General features: G+C 53.4%; 1 protein-coding gene across 1 annotated transcript in view; it reads left to right on the top strand.

Moving 5' to 3' along the window:
- Dnah17 (dynein axonemal heavy chain 17) overlaps window positions 1-16,365 on the top strand; it is a 117,950-nt gene that overhangs the window by 100,214 nt on the left and 1,371 nt on the right. The window contains 12 exon segments of the mRNA XM_028892549.2: window positions 95-217; window positions 713-906; window positions 2,759-2,907; window positions 4,476-4,603; window positions 4,908-5,135; window positions 6,809-7,000; window positions 12,971-13,150; window positions 13,801-13,855; window positions 13,858-13,982; window positions 14,913-15,095; window positions 15,418-15,561; window positions 15,989-16,214. Coding sequence (XP_028748382.1) covers window positions 95-217; window positions 713-906; window positions 2,759-2,907; window positions 4,476-4,603; window positions 4,908-5,135; window positions 6,809-7,000; window positions 12,971-13,150; window positions 13,801-13,855; window positions 13,858-13,982; window positions 14,913-15,095; window positions 15,418-15,561; window positions 15,989-16,214 — 1,927 coding nt within the window.

Here is a 16,365-nt window from a genome sequence, read left to right as displayed (position 1 = left end):
TGTGAGTACAACGTGCTTTACATGTTTCACCCCAATTTAAAAAACACAAAAACAAAAAAAGCGCTTGAGCCCCACAGCCCCCCTCGGCCCACAGGTCCTATCCATGAAGAAGGAGCTGAATGCGATGGAGCTGGACTTCCTCCTGAGGTTCCCCTTCAAGGCAGGCGTCGTATCACCCGTGGATTTCCTGCAGCACCAGAGCTGGGGTGGGATCAAGGTGGGTCCTCGCACTCGGTACCGAACCTCTTCCAACCAGTGTGGAGGAGGCCCGTGCCCCGTCACAGGTGACAGGGCCAGAGGAAGGGAGGAGCCAGGTGTCTGCAGCTCACAGACAGCCCTGCACTTGCATTGAGTGTGACATCATGGGTCTCCGCTGATCTGCTCCATGGGGACCTACAGCAGGTCCCAGGCCACCCTGTGCCCGCATCCCTCCCTACACCCTGCCCTGTTCTAGGTCTGCTCACTCCTCAGTTCCCAGATTCATGGCCAAGAGCCCTCAGGTCACTGGTGTCAAATTTCAATCCAAACTGACCTGAGGTAGGCAGTGGCCTGAGGTGGGACAGCCCTGACAGCACCTCCTTGGAGGGAAAGGGTTAATGTGAGCCCCCAGGCCACACACCCTCATGGAAGCCTGGCCTGCAGGTGACAGGGAGAATAGCCGTGACCTTAATAACAGGTCACTGTGGTCACCGAGGCACCATGTCTGACTTAGGCCTTGTCGGAGATGGACGAGTTCAAAAACCTGGACAGTGACATCGAGGGCTCCGCCAAGCGGTGGAAGAAGCTGGTGGAGTCGGAAGCCCCCGAGAAGGAGATCTTCCCCAAGGAGTGGAAGAACAAGACCGCGCTGCAGAAGCTGTGCATGGTGCGCTGCATGAGGCCGGACCGCATGACCTACGCTGTCAAGTGAGCGTCCCTCAGCCCCCCTGGGGGGGGAGCCCCCGGCCTGGGCCTCTGGAACCCTCACTGTCTTCGGTCCTCTCCTATCCCAGTCTGCAGGGGACGGAGCCCAGTGAGGGAGGCCCCCTCGCTGGCACAGCCACTGGGGGAGGTGCTCTGATGCTGAGACCTAAGTCTTTCATGTTTTAGATGTGCTCTCACGCAGCCTAGGCTGACCCTAAATTTTGTGTGTAGCCAAGGACTTTGAACTTCTGATCCTCCTGTCTCTGCCTCCAGAGTGCTAGGAGTACAGGTGTACACCACCACACCCAGTTTTATGCGATGCTGAGGATTGAACCCCAGGCCTTGTACAGGCTCGGCAAGCACTTTATTGACTGAACCACATTCTCAGCCCTGATCCTGGGGTCTTGTTGACTCTTGGTGTCTCAGGGTGTGATCCGCAGGACTGCTGGCCCTACTGGCCTGTGCAGAGGGACACTCAGTGACAGGAGAGGGGAAAGCAGAGTCTCCCACACGAAGGAGGCTCTAAGGTTGAAAGAGGAGAGGAAAAACAAAGAAAAGGAAAGGCCACCAGCACTGGGGAAACTCTCCGTGCCTAAATTTAGTGTCAATTGGATGCCAATCCTAAGCGAAGAGATGTTAACTTTAAGCCTGAGCCCTCCCAGGTGGGGGTGGGGGTGGGGCTAAAGGAAGGGAGGGATCACAGAGGATGGGGGGGCAGGCTAGAGTGGGATGGGGTAGCTTTGCGCTTCCATCTTTCCATGCAGCCTGGACACAGCCAGGTTTCCTCAGACCCACTCACATCCCCCAGAACCCCTTCTGACAAAGCAGGGCCCTGATGCGAGTTTATTCACGATTTGAGGACCTTTTCTGTTTTGTTTGTCTTGGTTGGAAGAGGACAGGGCCAGGATGGGTAGGGAGGAAGGACAGAGTGAAAAAATAATTGTCACTGTGGCTGGGCTGGTGAGAGTGGAGAAAGGAGCCTGGAACTATCGAGGCAAAGAGGCTGGACAAGCGAAGGCGCCCGAGCATCTCAGATGGGCACTTCTTAAGACCCTTCGGCCTCCCAGACCCCCAGGGCCTTCTGATCATCTCCCCGCTGTGTCTGGGAGCAAGTCCACAGCACGGGAATATAGCTATGGTAGAGCCATGGTCCTGCTTTCAAAGCTGGCGCTGGGCAGTAGCATCTCACTGGCTCAGGAGACTTAGACTGTTAGCCTCCTGTGATGAAGGAGAGTGTGCAGACACTGCGATCCAAAGGTCACTCCAAGCACTGGATCGCATGCAGGACCGGCCAAGGCACCGGGGACTTCCAGGCTGGGTCGGAAAGAGGGAATCTGGGGGCTCTAAAGCCATATTCTGCACAGAGCTTGCTCGACCCGCCCCCCTCCCCCTCACAACATCTCACGTGGACCTGGAGGCCCTTCGCAGCCAGGGCAGCATCCTTCCTGCCATTCCCTGGGCCTCTGGGATTGAAGAAGAGCACTGCTGAGTGAGACGGGGATTCGGCCAATTGGTGCAGTGCTTGCCTAGCATGCACAAAGTCCTGGGTTCATACCCCACCGCTGCATAAACTGCCTGGTGACTGTGACCCCAGTACTTGGAAAGTGGAGGCAGGAGGAGGGTTGTAACCCCGTAGCAAATACCAAGTCAGCCTGGGCTACTGGATGACTCCAGACCTGGTCCAAAAAAAAAAAAAAAAAAAAAAGCCACGCTGCCACGTCCTTCCCCTTGACGTCTTCAGAGGAGGTCCACCCAGAACGGCTCACCCCCCTGGACCAAAGCCACCCACGCACCCCTAGCCCTGGTCCCAAGCAGGGCTCAGCTGCCTGTGGTCCACAGAGCATGTTCCCCTCAGGAATTTCGTGGAAGAAAAGATGGGCAGCAAGTTTGTGGAAGGCCGGAGCGTGGAGTTCTCCAAGTCGTACAACGAGAGCAGCCCCTCCACGCCGATCTTCTTCATCCTGTCTCCCGGGGTCGATCCCCTCAAAGACGTGGAGGCCCTGGGTAAGCACAGCTGCAGAAGGGGGCCCCTGTGGAAATGTGATACAAAACCACAGAGAGACCCCAAACTCCATGGGCACGGCTAAATCAAAACCAGGATCTGGCAAGGGGCGCTGCTGGGGTAGAGAAAGAGCAAGCCTACCAGTGGAATGAAGAGCGGGCAGCAGGGAGGCCACTGCGTACCCAGAGTCACCGCGGCATCTTCCAGTCTGGGACCGGGTTGTCCCGAAAGGTTTAGAAAGGAGGTCCACCAATAAGCCCCTGCCCTGGCTAGCTCTATGTCAACTTGGCACAAGCTAAAGTCTTCTGGGAAGAGGGGACCTCAGCTGAGAAAATGCCCCCATCAGACTGGCCTGTGGGGCAGTTTCTTGGTTGGTGATTGATGTGGGAGGGTCCCGCCCACTGTGGGCGGGGCCACCCAAAGCTGGGGGTCCCTAGGTGCTGTAAGGGAGGGAGCTGAGCAAGCCAGTGAGCAGCAGTCACTCCTCCATGGCCTTCATCAGCTCCTGCCTCCAGGTTCCTGTGTTGACTTCCTGCCCTGACTTCCCTTCATGATGAACTGGGATTGGGATGTGTAAGCCAAATAAACCCTTTCCTCCTCAAGATGCTTTTGGTCACACTGTGACAAACAGTGACAGAAATCCTGACTAAGATAACTTCCCACATGTATTCTCTCCCAACAACCAAAATCTAGAAACAACTGGCCTAGGTTACTTTTTATCACAGCTGGGACCAAAAACAAAAAACAAAAAACAAACAAACAAAAAAACCTGAAAAGGTAACTGAAGAAGGGTTTATTTTGGGTACAGTTTGGGGGTTCAGTCTATTGTTGTGGGAAGGCACCAGGACAGGAGCCTGAGGTGGCTGGTCACATTATACCTGGTGTCAGGACAGCTCTCCTTGGACCCCAGCTCATAGGACAGTACACTCACGTTCAGGGTGGCTGTCCTCCTTTTTTGAACCACCTCATAGAAATATCTAGAAGGGAGTTTCCATGGTGAATCTATACCCAGCCATGCTAACAATCAAAATTACCCATCACACACACACACACACACACACACACACACACACACACACACACACACACACATGATTGAGATAGTGTAGCCAGAGCTTGCTATGGGTTATGACTCTGCCATTAACAAAATCCATGTTACTTCATGGATGGAACTTAAAAGCATGGGGCTCATGCGAGCCAGTGGTAACGCCCCCTGGTGAAGGTCTCAGAGTGTGTGACCCCATTGATATAAAATGTCTGTGACAGGCTGATCTACAGGGTTGCAGAGGCAGCTGCCAGGCAAAGAGAGTGGAAAGGGAGTCACTTCAAGGTCATGACACACTGGGGGGTAGTGATGGTGGTACAGAGAGACAGCTGCACGGCATGACCAGTTTCCCGAATCTCCCTGGGCAAACACCTTTCCAGATGGCTGAAGCGCGGTCATGTTACGGGATGTGTGTTTCCCCACAATAAACAAGATGGGAGGCGTATGGTGTTCCTGGCTGCAGACGCAGAGTCCAAACCACTGCTCTGAATCATCCTCTGCTTTTCCTGTTTCCCCCCTCTTTAGGGAAAAAACTGGGATTTACCATAGACAATGGGAAACTCCACAACGTGTCCCTGGGCCAAGGACAAGAGGTGGTGGCGGAGAATGCGCTGGACGTGGCTGCCGAGAAAGGGCACTGGGTAATTCTGCAGGTGAGGACTCCTCTGCCGCCATGGCATGTCACTGGGGATAGGACAGAACCTCTCCCCTGCCTGGGGTATCACCCCCTTCCTCACTGTGGGAGGGGTACTGGGGACCACGTTGTCTGCTGTGAGCCCGAGGGACAAGGTTCATCGCAATAGTTACAGGACATAGCTCCTCACCAGTCAGGGCAAACAGGGTCGGGGTAGGGCAGCCACCTTGCTGAGTGTTGCTCAGGGTGCTGTTAAGAGGCCTGATTGTGCTGGGGGTGCAGGGGGGGTCCATCCGGGCCTGAGGCAGGGCTCCTTGCTGCAGAACATTCACCTGGTGGCAAGATGGCTGAGCACCCTGGACAAGAAGGTGGAGCGGTACAGCTCGGGCAGCCATGAGGACTACCGTGTGTTCATCAGTGCGGAGCCCGCCCCCACCCCGGAGGCACACATCATCCCCCAGGGCATCCTGGAAAACGCCATCAAAATCACCAACGAGCCGCCCACGGGCATGTATGCCAACCTGCACAAGGCACTGGACCTTTTCACTCAGGTAGGGAGAGAGAGATTGGGTAGCTCTCCACGGCCAGGCAAAGGAAACCGAGGCCCAGTAAGCCAAGACTTACCTCTGAGAGTTCCAGAAATTTCTCCATCCTGACCTCCCATCCACACCACACCAGCACACTCACACACTCAAGTCACATTAAAGTGTGTCCCTGAAGGCTGGGCAGACTCACCAACCCCCAAAGCCATAGACGCCGCATGGCCTCTGATCAGCCTCAGGACGCTGTCAGTTGGCTGCGGTGCCCAGGATTACTGTGGCTCCTGAGGCCCCATCCCATCCTGGGTCACAGCACTCCCCTGACCCCACCCTCTCGGGAGGTGTGAAGCTTATTTGGGGCCACCTCACTGCTGCAGTGGGTGACTGCCAGGTAGTGGTGACATTGTCCCCACAGGAGCTCTGGCTCCATGGCCAAGTGTCCTCTGATACCGCCCTAAGCAAGGCAGCAGGTGATCAGGCCCTCCTCCACTGACAGGTACCGTGGCTTCTTGTTCCCTCCAGAGAGGAGGGTGGGTGCAGGGGCTTTGCTGGCACCCTAGGGCTTCAGGGTGTCTACCTCCCGCCCCCCCCCACACACACACATAGCCTCTGCACACAGGGCTCCTCCTCAGACCCAGTCTCTTGGTCCTCAAGTCAGCTCTGTGACCCCCCACCGTCTCATCCCCAGGCCACTGCTCCTACAAGGCCCTGGCACCTTGCTCCCCTCATCAGTTTCCGCTACAACCTCCTGTGACACACACTGCTTCTCCAGGCTGCAGCCTATTCCTCTGAGGCTTTGGGACCCTACCTCCTCCTCACACACACCTACCCAGAGGGGACACTGAGGAACACAGAGCTTCCCCGTATCTCACTTAATACATGGAGTATGAGTCCTCCACAAACCATCCCCAACCTGCTTTTAAAGGCCACACCGCCAATGAAGTGTGACTGTCACAGAGAGCTGTGCAGGTGCAGGGACAACTGACAGGCGGCACACGCCTTTATTCCCGCACTCGGGAGGCAGAGGCAGGTGGGTCTCCGAGTTCAAGGCCAGCCTGGGCTACAGAGCCTGGTCCAGGATAGCCAGGCCTACACAGAGAAACCCTGTCTCAAAAAACAAAAACAAACAAACAAACAAACAAACCACCTCTATTGAAGAGCCAGTGAGGTTACTCAGTAAGGAAGAGTGCTTGCCACCAAAAATCCTAACAACTTGAGTTCTATCCCCAGAACCTACATGTAGGCATGCAGGATGCAGAGAACTGACTCTGACCTACACACTCACATGCAGACATGTGCACACACACCATGGCACACACATTCACAGTAAACTAATGTTAAAGTTTAAATATATATCAAGGGTGGGCATGCATGCCTGTAACCCCAGCACCCAGAAGACCGAGACAGGATTTTGAGTTCCAGCCAAGCCTGATAGGTAGCAAGACCCAGAGTTTAAAAAAAAAGTATATCCTATATGAAACACATAAAAAAGGAACACAGTTGTGTGGATTTCCTGAGGAAAGAATCCTCCCTGGTCCTCAGATGGGCGCCCGTGTGGCTGCTGCGAGGGAGCAGTGTGACGGGGCCAGTCAATGGCTTTAGCCCCCCCCACCGGCTGGCCGACACAGAACTGAGCATCTCAGTGTAGAATCAACCCTCTTGGCTTCCTCTTGTCCACCGGACAGGACACCCTGGAGATGTGCACCAAAGAGATCGAATTCAAGTGCATCCTGTTCGCCTTGTGCTACTTCCACGCCGTAGTGGCCGAGAGGCGCAAGTTTGGTGCCCAGGGCTGGAACCGGTCATATCCCTTCAACAATGGGGACCTCACCATCTCCATCAATGTGCTCTACAACTACCTGGAAGCCAACCCCAAGGTGAGCACGGCACGCAGCATCCCCACTCCCTACCCCCGGGATGGGACATAATCGATCCTTCCTTGCATTCCTGGGGGTTGCTGTCTGGACCAGGTATCTCCAGATCTTGGCATCATATGGAAAAAGCACACACAGATGGGAGTGTGGCAAAGAGTTCATTCAGAAGTGAGGTTACTGTGGTGCAGATCAAACACACTGCCAGCGAACTTGGAGCTCTGTGACTTAGAGTGTCCAGGGTCCCAAGTGCTAGGACGGAAGGAGCTGGTGCTGAGGGCATTTTGATGGACAGCTTGGGTCATGTGTTTCTCTGGTGCACATGCTCTTCCTGACGATGCATCTTATTTTAACTGTATGCATGCCCAATTATGCACAGGCATGAGATGGTAGATAGGGGGCTGGAGAGACGGCTCCATTGTTAAAAAGCACTTGCTGCTCTTTTGGAGAATCAGAGTTCAGTTCTCAGCACCCACGATAGGAAGGGACACCGTCACCCATGACTCCAGAGCCAGGCAATCCGGCCTCTGCAGGGACCTGCATACATGTGCACACGCCCAAACACATACACACTTTATTATTTATTTATTAATGCATTCATTGGTTATTCAAGACAGGGTTTCTCTGTGTAGCCCTGGCTGTCTTAGAATTCACTCTGTAGACCAGGCTGACACCACCCAGCACACTTTTTTTTTTTAAAGATGGCAAATAAAAGTTCTTCCTTAGAAGTTCCCTCAGGACACAGTCTGCCTTACCACACATGCACCCAAAACTACTCGAGGTCCGATCGGCCCATGCTGCCCTCACTCTCATCTGTCTTGGTGTTTGAATGGAAACTGAGCACAAAAGGGAAATGACCACGGTACTCCTAAGAAAGGAGCAGCCTACTCCATTGTGGGAGCACCTGGACGGGCTGGGGCGAGGGTCCCAGGCTGCCAGGTGCAGTGTGAAGAGGAGGGTGTGTGCACAGCCCGAGCCAAGCAGAGTCTTGGTGGCTAAGTTTCCATTCTCCCCTCCCTCTCCCCTCCCTCTCTCCTTCCTCCTTCCCTCCCTCCCTCTCCCCTCCTTCCTTCCCTCCCTCTCCCCTTCCTCCTTCCCTCCCTCCCTCTCCCCTCCCTCTTTCCCTCCCTCTCTCCCCTCCCCTCCCTTCCTCTCCTTCCCTCTCTCCCTTCCTCCCTCCTTCTTCCCTCTCTCCTCCCTTTCCCTCTCTTACCCTCTCTCCTCCTCTCCCTCTCTCCCTCTCTTCCCTCCCTTTTCCCTCCCCTCCCTTCTTCTCTCCCTCCCTCCCATTCTTCCTTAGTTCTTTACCATATGTTTAAAAGATGTTGAGTGGGTTCCATAAACGGAAGTAAATCTAAAGACCCAGTGGTGACTCTCCCAAGGTCTCTTATGTCTGTCAGATGAGGGCAAACAGAAGAGTCACCCTGGATCAGATGCCAGTCTCCAGAGTCCCCTCCTGCTGGCCATCCCCTTAAAGAAAGCTTAATAAATGGCATGGTGGTTCGAGCCTGTAATCCCAGCACTGGGGGGGGGGAGGGGTACAGGGAGGGGACCCGGAGTACAGGGAATGCAAGGTCACCCTTAGCTACATAGCAAGTCCAAGGTCAGCCTGGGATACATGAGACCCAGAAGAGAGAGGAGAGGCAATGGTCAGGAGAGGACGCTCCCTATGGGCAGCCTAATGACATCTGGCCTGAGGCTCAGGGGCCACTGCACTCTCCCTCAATGCACAGGTCCTGCCTGGTACTAAGCAATCTCCAGCAGTGATGGCATTGGTCACCATCTCACACAGCTGTCCTCAAAAAGTCCTTGCTAGTGTCCCTCTGAGGACCACTCAAGTGATTCTGCAGGCAGATGGGAGATCTCTCCTGCAGAAGGCACCACCTTCCTTGATGGAGACTGGGCAATATACTGTTGCCTGGACCACAGTCATGGCAACCAGTCTGGGCCATGGTTCATTGTCCTGGTAACACACCCAGCCTGGCTGGAGCAGGAAGGCAAACTGGGGAGATGCCACCGCCTGCAAGGACACAGTGCCCACCTGTGGGTGATGAGACCGTCCCTGGATGCATTTCACCTGTGACACCCCCAAGCGAATGCAAACGGAGAGAAGATGTCAGCAGAGGGCCTCTGGGGAGACACCAGGAGGGGCGGTCTTGCCAGGGTTGTGTGAGGACCTCAGCCCCACAAGCACACGGGTTCCAATCTGCTGAGAACATCATGTCCTACGGTGACAGGAGTGTCCTGGCAAGCCCGATGTTCTGTCCAGTCTGCACTGGCCAACCTCCCTCCATCAGAGCTCAAGCTTCGGGAGGCTCTGGACGCTCCCTCAATGCCGGGTCATGTCTGATGCTAAGCAACCTCTGGTAGTAGTCTCCAGTGGCCACCATCTCATCCCTCATGCCTGTCTTAAGGACAGATCCAGGGCTTGTGTGGCAGGTGGGAGAACCCACCTGTCTCTCTGGGGATCAGGCCCTGAGCCCAGCTGCTTCTGAAATGGCTGCTCAGAAAAAACGAGAAGACCCAGAAAAGAAAACTCTGGTAAGGGGCTGGAGAGAGGGCTCAGAAGCCAAGAGCATTGGCTGCTTTCAAAAAGGACCTGAGTTCAGATCCCAGCACCCACATGGTGGCTCAGAAACTGTCTATAACTCTAGTTCCAGATCATCTGATGCCCTCTGAAAAACAATGATGTCATTGATGCACATCAAAATACTGAACAATCCAATTAAAAAATGGGCTATGGAACTATTTGTAATAGCCAGAACCTGGAAACAACCTAGATGCCCGTCAACAGAAGAATGAATGAAAAAATGTGGTACATATACACAATGGAGTACTACTCAGCAGAGAAAAACAATGAAAGCATGATATTTGCAGGCAAATGGATGGAACTAGAAAAAAATCATCCTGAGTGAGGTAACCCAAATCCAGAAAGACAGTCATGGTATGTACTCACTCATAAGTGGATTCTAGATATAAAATAAAGAACAATCAGACCACAACCCATAGAACCATGGATGCTATATATATAGCATGGAGGTCCCTAGGACGACTGTGGCTTATAATAAATTTCAGTTTTACTCAATTATTGAAAAAAAATAGCCAAATGAATGGAAACACATGAACTATGAACCAGGCTGAGGGGCCCCCAGCTGGATCAGGTCCTCTGAATAGGTGAGACAGTTGATTGGCTTGATCTGTTTGGGAGGCATCTAGGCAGTGGGACCGAGTCCTGTGCTCGTTGCATGAGTTGGCTGTTTCAAACCTGGAGCTTATGCAGGGACGCTTGGCTCAGTCTGGGAGGAAGGGACTGGACCTGCCTGGACTGAGTCTACCAGGTTGATCGCAGTCCTCGGGGGAGGCTTTGCCCTGGAGGAGGTGGGAATGGGGGGAGGGTGGAGGGTAAGGGGAGGGAGTGGGAGGGAGGAGAACAGGGGAACCTGTGGCTGATATGTAGAACTGAATGGTATTGTAAAATAAAATAAAAGGAAAAAAATAAATAAATAAAAAAAAAAAAAAAAAAATAAAAAAATGGGCTATGGAGCTAAACAGATAATTCTCAAAAGAATCTCAAATGGCTGAAAGACATTCAAGGAAATACTCAACATCTTTAGTCATCAGAGAAATGCAATTCAAAACGATTCTGAGATACCACCTTATACCTGTCAGAATGGCTGTGATCAAAAGCACAAATGACAGTCAATGTTGGAGAGGATGTGGAGCAAGGGGAACACTCCTCCACTGTTATTGGGAGTGCAAACTTGTAACCACTGTGGAAATCAGTATGGCAGTTTCTCAGAAAATTGGCAATCGATCTACATCAAGACCCAGCCATACCACTCTTGAGCATATACCCAAGGAATGTTCAATCATACCACAAAGATACATGCTCAACTATGTTCATAGCAGCACTATTTGTAATAGTCAGAACCTGGAAACAACCTAGATGCCCGTCAACTGAAGAGTGGATTAAGAAAATGTGGTACATATACACAATGGAGTACTACTCAGCAGAGAAAAATAATGGCGTCTTTTTTTTTTAAAATATATTTATTAAACAAAACAAAAACTCTGAAGTTAGGAAATAACAACTCAGGAACCGGGGAGGTGGCTCTGTGGGTAAAGCTCTGAATGTCCGAGTATGACAAGCTGAGGTCAGATCCCCAGCAACCACATAGTCAGACAGTGGTCCACGCCTGTAATCCCCTGCAGAGACAGGGTGGCCCCAGAAATTCAAGAGTCAGTTAGCCTAGGGTACACAGCGGTATAAAGAAATCCTGTCTCAAACAAGGTGGTTCTCTGACCTCCACATGCATGCCACTGCATGTGCTGGCCCTCACATAAGTGTACACACGCACACACAAGCATGCACACACATACTACACACACATCTCTCTCTCACACACAATTCTTTTTTTTTTTTTTTTTTTTTTTTTTTTTTTTTTTTTTTTTTTAATTTTTTTTTTTTTTTAGCTCATTGTAGCATGCTCAATCACAAATCCCCCCTCCCCCGATCTTTAAACTCCCACCACCCCCCTCACACACAATTCTTTAAAATGAGAATTCAAAGCACACTTGTGTTTTGAGTGAAAGTTCACAAAACTAAGTCAGATAAATGGTTAATCAACCAATTTCACTAAAACTCCATCAAGTGCTCTCAGGCAGGACACTGTGGTGGCTACAGCAATGCCAGCCACCATCCCTGGGGAGAAGGCATGCGTGTAGAAGCTGTAGTCGGCTGAGGGGACGTGAGTGGTGCAGTCCTACCACAGTGCTGCCCAGACAGCAGAGTTGGGGTGCAGAGGTGCCCGTCCACAGGCTCAACCAGAAAGAGGGCCTCAGGAAAGAGACCCACCTGTCACAGGTCAGGAAGCCGCTGCCAGAAAATGCAAATGCTCAGCTGCGGCTCTCTGCTCTCTCAGGCTGCTGCTCTCTCTCAGGCTGCTGCGGGCAGCAAAACAGGCCACAGGCTGAAAGGCCTGGCTTTGCAGATAAGGGGACATGTGAACCAGGCTTTGAAAGACCATGCGTATCTTGGCCAGTGATCCTAGGGCAAGGGGCGTGGACTGGGCAGAAGGTAGGCTGAAGAGAACCAAGAAGACACTGGGTGAACAGTCTGCCTGACTCAACGGGAGAGCCAGCACCAGGCTGTGGGTGCACACGTCTTTTCTAGAAGCCTGGGGAACCAAGGATCTGGCTGGGCTTGCTGAGCACCCAGCTCCCACAGAGACCCGCACTGACAGAGCTGTGTAGGAAGAGGAAGTGAGGTAGCTGGGCTAAGATAGCCAATGAGAGGGCAGAACAGCAAGGCAATAAAGGCGTGGGTAACACGCATTTGGAATCTGCAGAATTGGTGAGGTAAGGTTGGCTGGTGGCTTCCCCTATTTCCCTGATCTCTAAGGTCCTATATTTGGCTCTGTGTTTATTATTTAATAAGACTATTTTAGAAATTCGTCTGCACTACACAGCTTCATGAGGGACAGTTACTGGTAGAGTGTTACTGAATAAGCAGAGGCCACAGCTGTTCAAGATGGGTCAGAAGACCCACTGGTTCACATTAGACACGCAATTGACTGGACTTTTAGCCAACAGAAGATGTGGGGGCCGGCACCAACTCTCATGAGCAGAATCCAACTGCTGTCTGAAGTCAGACTGACGGTTGAGGCAGAGCCCAGGGAACCAGAAAGGAGTGGGTGACCCATGACACCTGGGGCACCAGCAGAGGAGCCTTCAAGATGTCCCTATGAAGGAGAAAATGAGGCTGAAACCATAGCCAAAGCAGAGTCCCAGAGGGGCTAGCCTGAGACTCAGACACTGAGGTGCAGGAATGGGAAAAGGTGCCGTTTGGCAACTAGGTGGTCACGGGTGACCCTGAAGGAAAGCAGCCTGGGAGCAGCCCTGCTGAGCCATCCAGCCTCACTAATGTGAATGATGAAGGATGAGGGTGGGGCACTCATGTCCCCCCCCCTTTCTAAGGTGCCCTGGGATGATCTCCGCTACCTTTTTGGTGAGATCATGTATGGAGGCCACATCACTGATGACTGGGACCGCAGACTGTGCAGGACCTACCTGGCAGAGTACATCCGTGTGGAGATGCTGGAAGGCGAGGTGCTGCTGGCACCCGGGTTTCAGATCCCCCCCAACCTGGACTACAAGGTAGGGAGAGGAGTCCTGCCTGGGGACTCGCTATGTGACCAGGCTAGCAAAGACCAATCCGTCCTGACTACCCACCCCACAAGACCTGTCAGGCGCGAGGGGTGTAGATATCAGGGTGCAGGGGTGACTGAGTGCTTGCTCAGCATGCACGGAGCCCGGGGTTCCATCTCCCAGCACCAAACAAACCTGTCATGCTGACCCACAAGCACGGGGGAGGGCTGATCCTAGAAGTTCAAGGTATGAGTGTGAGGCCATCCTGGGCTACAGGAGACCCTGTCACAAAAATAGCCCATCAGTAACTGAGCAAGAATCCAAGTACCCAAAATGAGGAGCAGCCCGTGTGGCCCCAAGGAAGCAGGTGGAAATGCCATCATGTCTGGGGAAGGAGGGAGGTGATCAGCAGAATTGCACTAGGATAGACCACGTGGGAGGTGCCATTAAAGTAGCCAGGTGGTGGTGGCGCATGCCTTAATTCTTAGCACTTGGGGGGACAGAAGTAGACGGATCTCTGTGAGTTTGAAGACAGCCTAATCTACATAGTGAATTCCAGAGAGGCAGAGTTACACAGGGAACCCCGTCTCAAGAAAAAAGAGAGAGAAATGCCTAGAAGACAGTGGACCCCAAGAGCATAATTAACCACTCTTTTCCAGGGCTACCATGAGTACATCGATGAGAACCTGCCCCCCGAGAGTCCTTACCTGTACGGCTGCACCCCAATGCAGAGATTGGCTTCCTGACAGTCACTTCAGAGAAGCTGTTCCGCACCGTCCTGGAAATGCAACCCAAAGAGACAGACTCGGGAGCAGGCACAGGGGTGTCACGTGAGGAAAAGGTAGGACCCGTCCATGTCCCCAGCAACAGGGACAAGCAGGGCCTAGAGCGGTGGCAGGCCCAGTGCAGCCCTGCTAGGCCAGTGCCTGGGCAGCTTGTTGAGTTGGGTGCACTCAGCCTTGGGAACTACAAATTCTGGGGTGGGAGTGTGGTCTATAACTGGTTACAGACATCACTGGCCTCGTACTTTGGGCACAGAGCTGTGGGATGCAGCAAAGTGGTTCCCCTAGGACAAGGAGCTCAGAGGACAGCCTGGGCACAGGCAGTCAGAAGACTGCATGACAGCACTGTGTAGACTCCTTCGCCCGGCTTGCCTTGTCACCCTGAGGCTCCAGCACCTTCCTCGCTCTCTCTTACCTCCTGGGAAAGGTCTGTCACACCTCAGCTAAGCTTAGGGCGAAACAGTAAGCAGGCCAAAACTGTAGTCCAAAGGCCTGCTTGCTATCCAGGGTCTGGAATTAGTGACCTAGCAATTGAAACCAGAAATCTACTGTTGAGCCAGATGTAGGGCACACACCTGTAATCCTAGCGTTCCAGAGGACATGAGGCAGGAGGATCTCAAGTTAGGGCCAGACTGGGTGGCCTGGTGTTCCAGGTTGGACTGAGATGACAGTCTACTGATGGATGGTGGGTGGACGACCATCATTCCCACTGTGTGTTTGTATGTGTGGAGCTGATGGTACAGTTCCACAGAAGGCCGATCAGTTCTGTGCCCACTCGGGTACCTGACATGACGAGGAAGCTGGAGCATGTGTGCCTGGAGTCACTAGGCCACCAGGCCTGATACACTCACTGCCCTGGTAAATGTGGCTGCTCCCCACGACTCCACCCCCTCAGATTTGAGCAGGCCCCGCCCCCTGACACTGCTGGGGGTGTGGTTTCCATTGGTGACTACCACAGTAACAGGAGTTTGCCTGACATTGGCTTCTAGGTGAAGGCTGTGCTGGATGACATCCTTGAGAAAATTCCAGAGACCTTCAACATGGCTGAGATCATGGCAAAAGCTGCTGAAAAGACCCCCTATGTGGTTGTCGCCTTTCAAGAATGTGAAAGAATGAACATCCTCACCAATGAGATGAGACGCTCACTGAAGGAGCTGAACCTGGGGCTGAAGGTAAAAACCCTGGGTCATCCAGGACACAGGTACGGAGCTTGTGAAGCTGGCTAGTCTGCAGAGACAGCCGAACAGTACACCTCCGGCCTCTAGCCTGGCTCCTGGAGACAGGTGTGTGACCCTCTCACCCTCGTCTAACCCCTTCCTTCCCTGGTCTGGAATCCTGCGCCCTCCAACACAGGCCACCAAGATTGGCTATTGCCTGGCCATGATCTCTGGAGGTGCCACAGAAGCCATCCATGCTGGCAACTCAGGAATATAGTGAGGACTCTCCCCCATCCTGACCACATCCATTCCTCCAAAACCTGACCATGTCCCTTAGGGTGAGCTGACCATCACAACAGACATGGAGGACCTGTCCACAGCTCTGTTCTATGACACCGTGCCTGAAACATGGGTGGCCCGGGCCTACCCCTCCATGATGGGCTTGGCGGCTTGGTATGCCGACCTGCTGCAACGTATCAGGGTAAGTCACGGGACCCTGGAGCCTCCAGGAACCTATGCACCCTGGCCTCGGAGTCCCCAGCAGCCACCAGTGCCAAAGCAGGTGGGAAGGCCTGGCCACATCTGACCACACACACACACACACGCACGCACGCACGCACGCACGCACGCACGCACGCACACGCACACATGCAGCGTGACTTCTCAAGGAGAAACAGCAGAAGAGAGTGCAGAAAGCTCAGGAGAGCCCCTGAGGGAGGCAAAGGCAAGTGCAAAAGCTGCTTCTGGGTCCAGCATCCAGCCGTTCCCTCACCGTCCCCTCGCTGTCCCCTCACCGTTCCCCTCGCCGTTCCCTCACGGAAGGCCGCAGGCTTCTCAGGTGAAGCCCGTCTCAGCCGAGACCCCTCCCCTTCCCTAGTCTGTGCCCACGGCAACTCATTTCCTTCCAGGAGCTCGAATCCTGGACAACAGACTTCGCCCTGCCCACCACTGTGTGGCTGGCCGGGTTCTTCAACCCACAGTCATTTCTCACCGCCATCATGCAGTCCATGGCCAGGAAAAATGAGTGGCCCCTGGACAAGATGTGTCTGTCTGTGGAGGTGACGAAGAAGAACCGTGAGGACATGACTGCTCCTCCCCGAGAGGGCTCCTACGTGTATGGGCTCTTCATGGAAGGTAACAGTCTGTCCAGGAAGCTTCCAGAGCCACTCCCACTCAGCTGTGGATGGATAGGCTGGGCAAGCCTGGGGTAGGGGTGGGTTTGGAGCCACCCTGAACTCTAGAGGGGACTGACGGGTAGAGGCCTGGCACAGAGACCCATTCTGAG

The sequence above is a fragment of the Peromyscus leucopus genome, chromosome 8b (assembly GCF_004664715.2).
Source record: "Peromyscus leucopus breed LL Stock chromosome 8b, UCI_PerLeu_2.1, whole genome shotgun sequence".
Classification (NCBI taxonomy): Eukaryota; Metazoa; Chordata; class Mammalia; order Rodentia; family Cricetidae; genus Peromyscus; species Peromyscus leucopus.
Note: the sequence above shows the minus strand (reverse complement) of the source record. Positions and strands in the feature narration are given on the sequence as shown.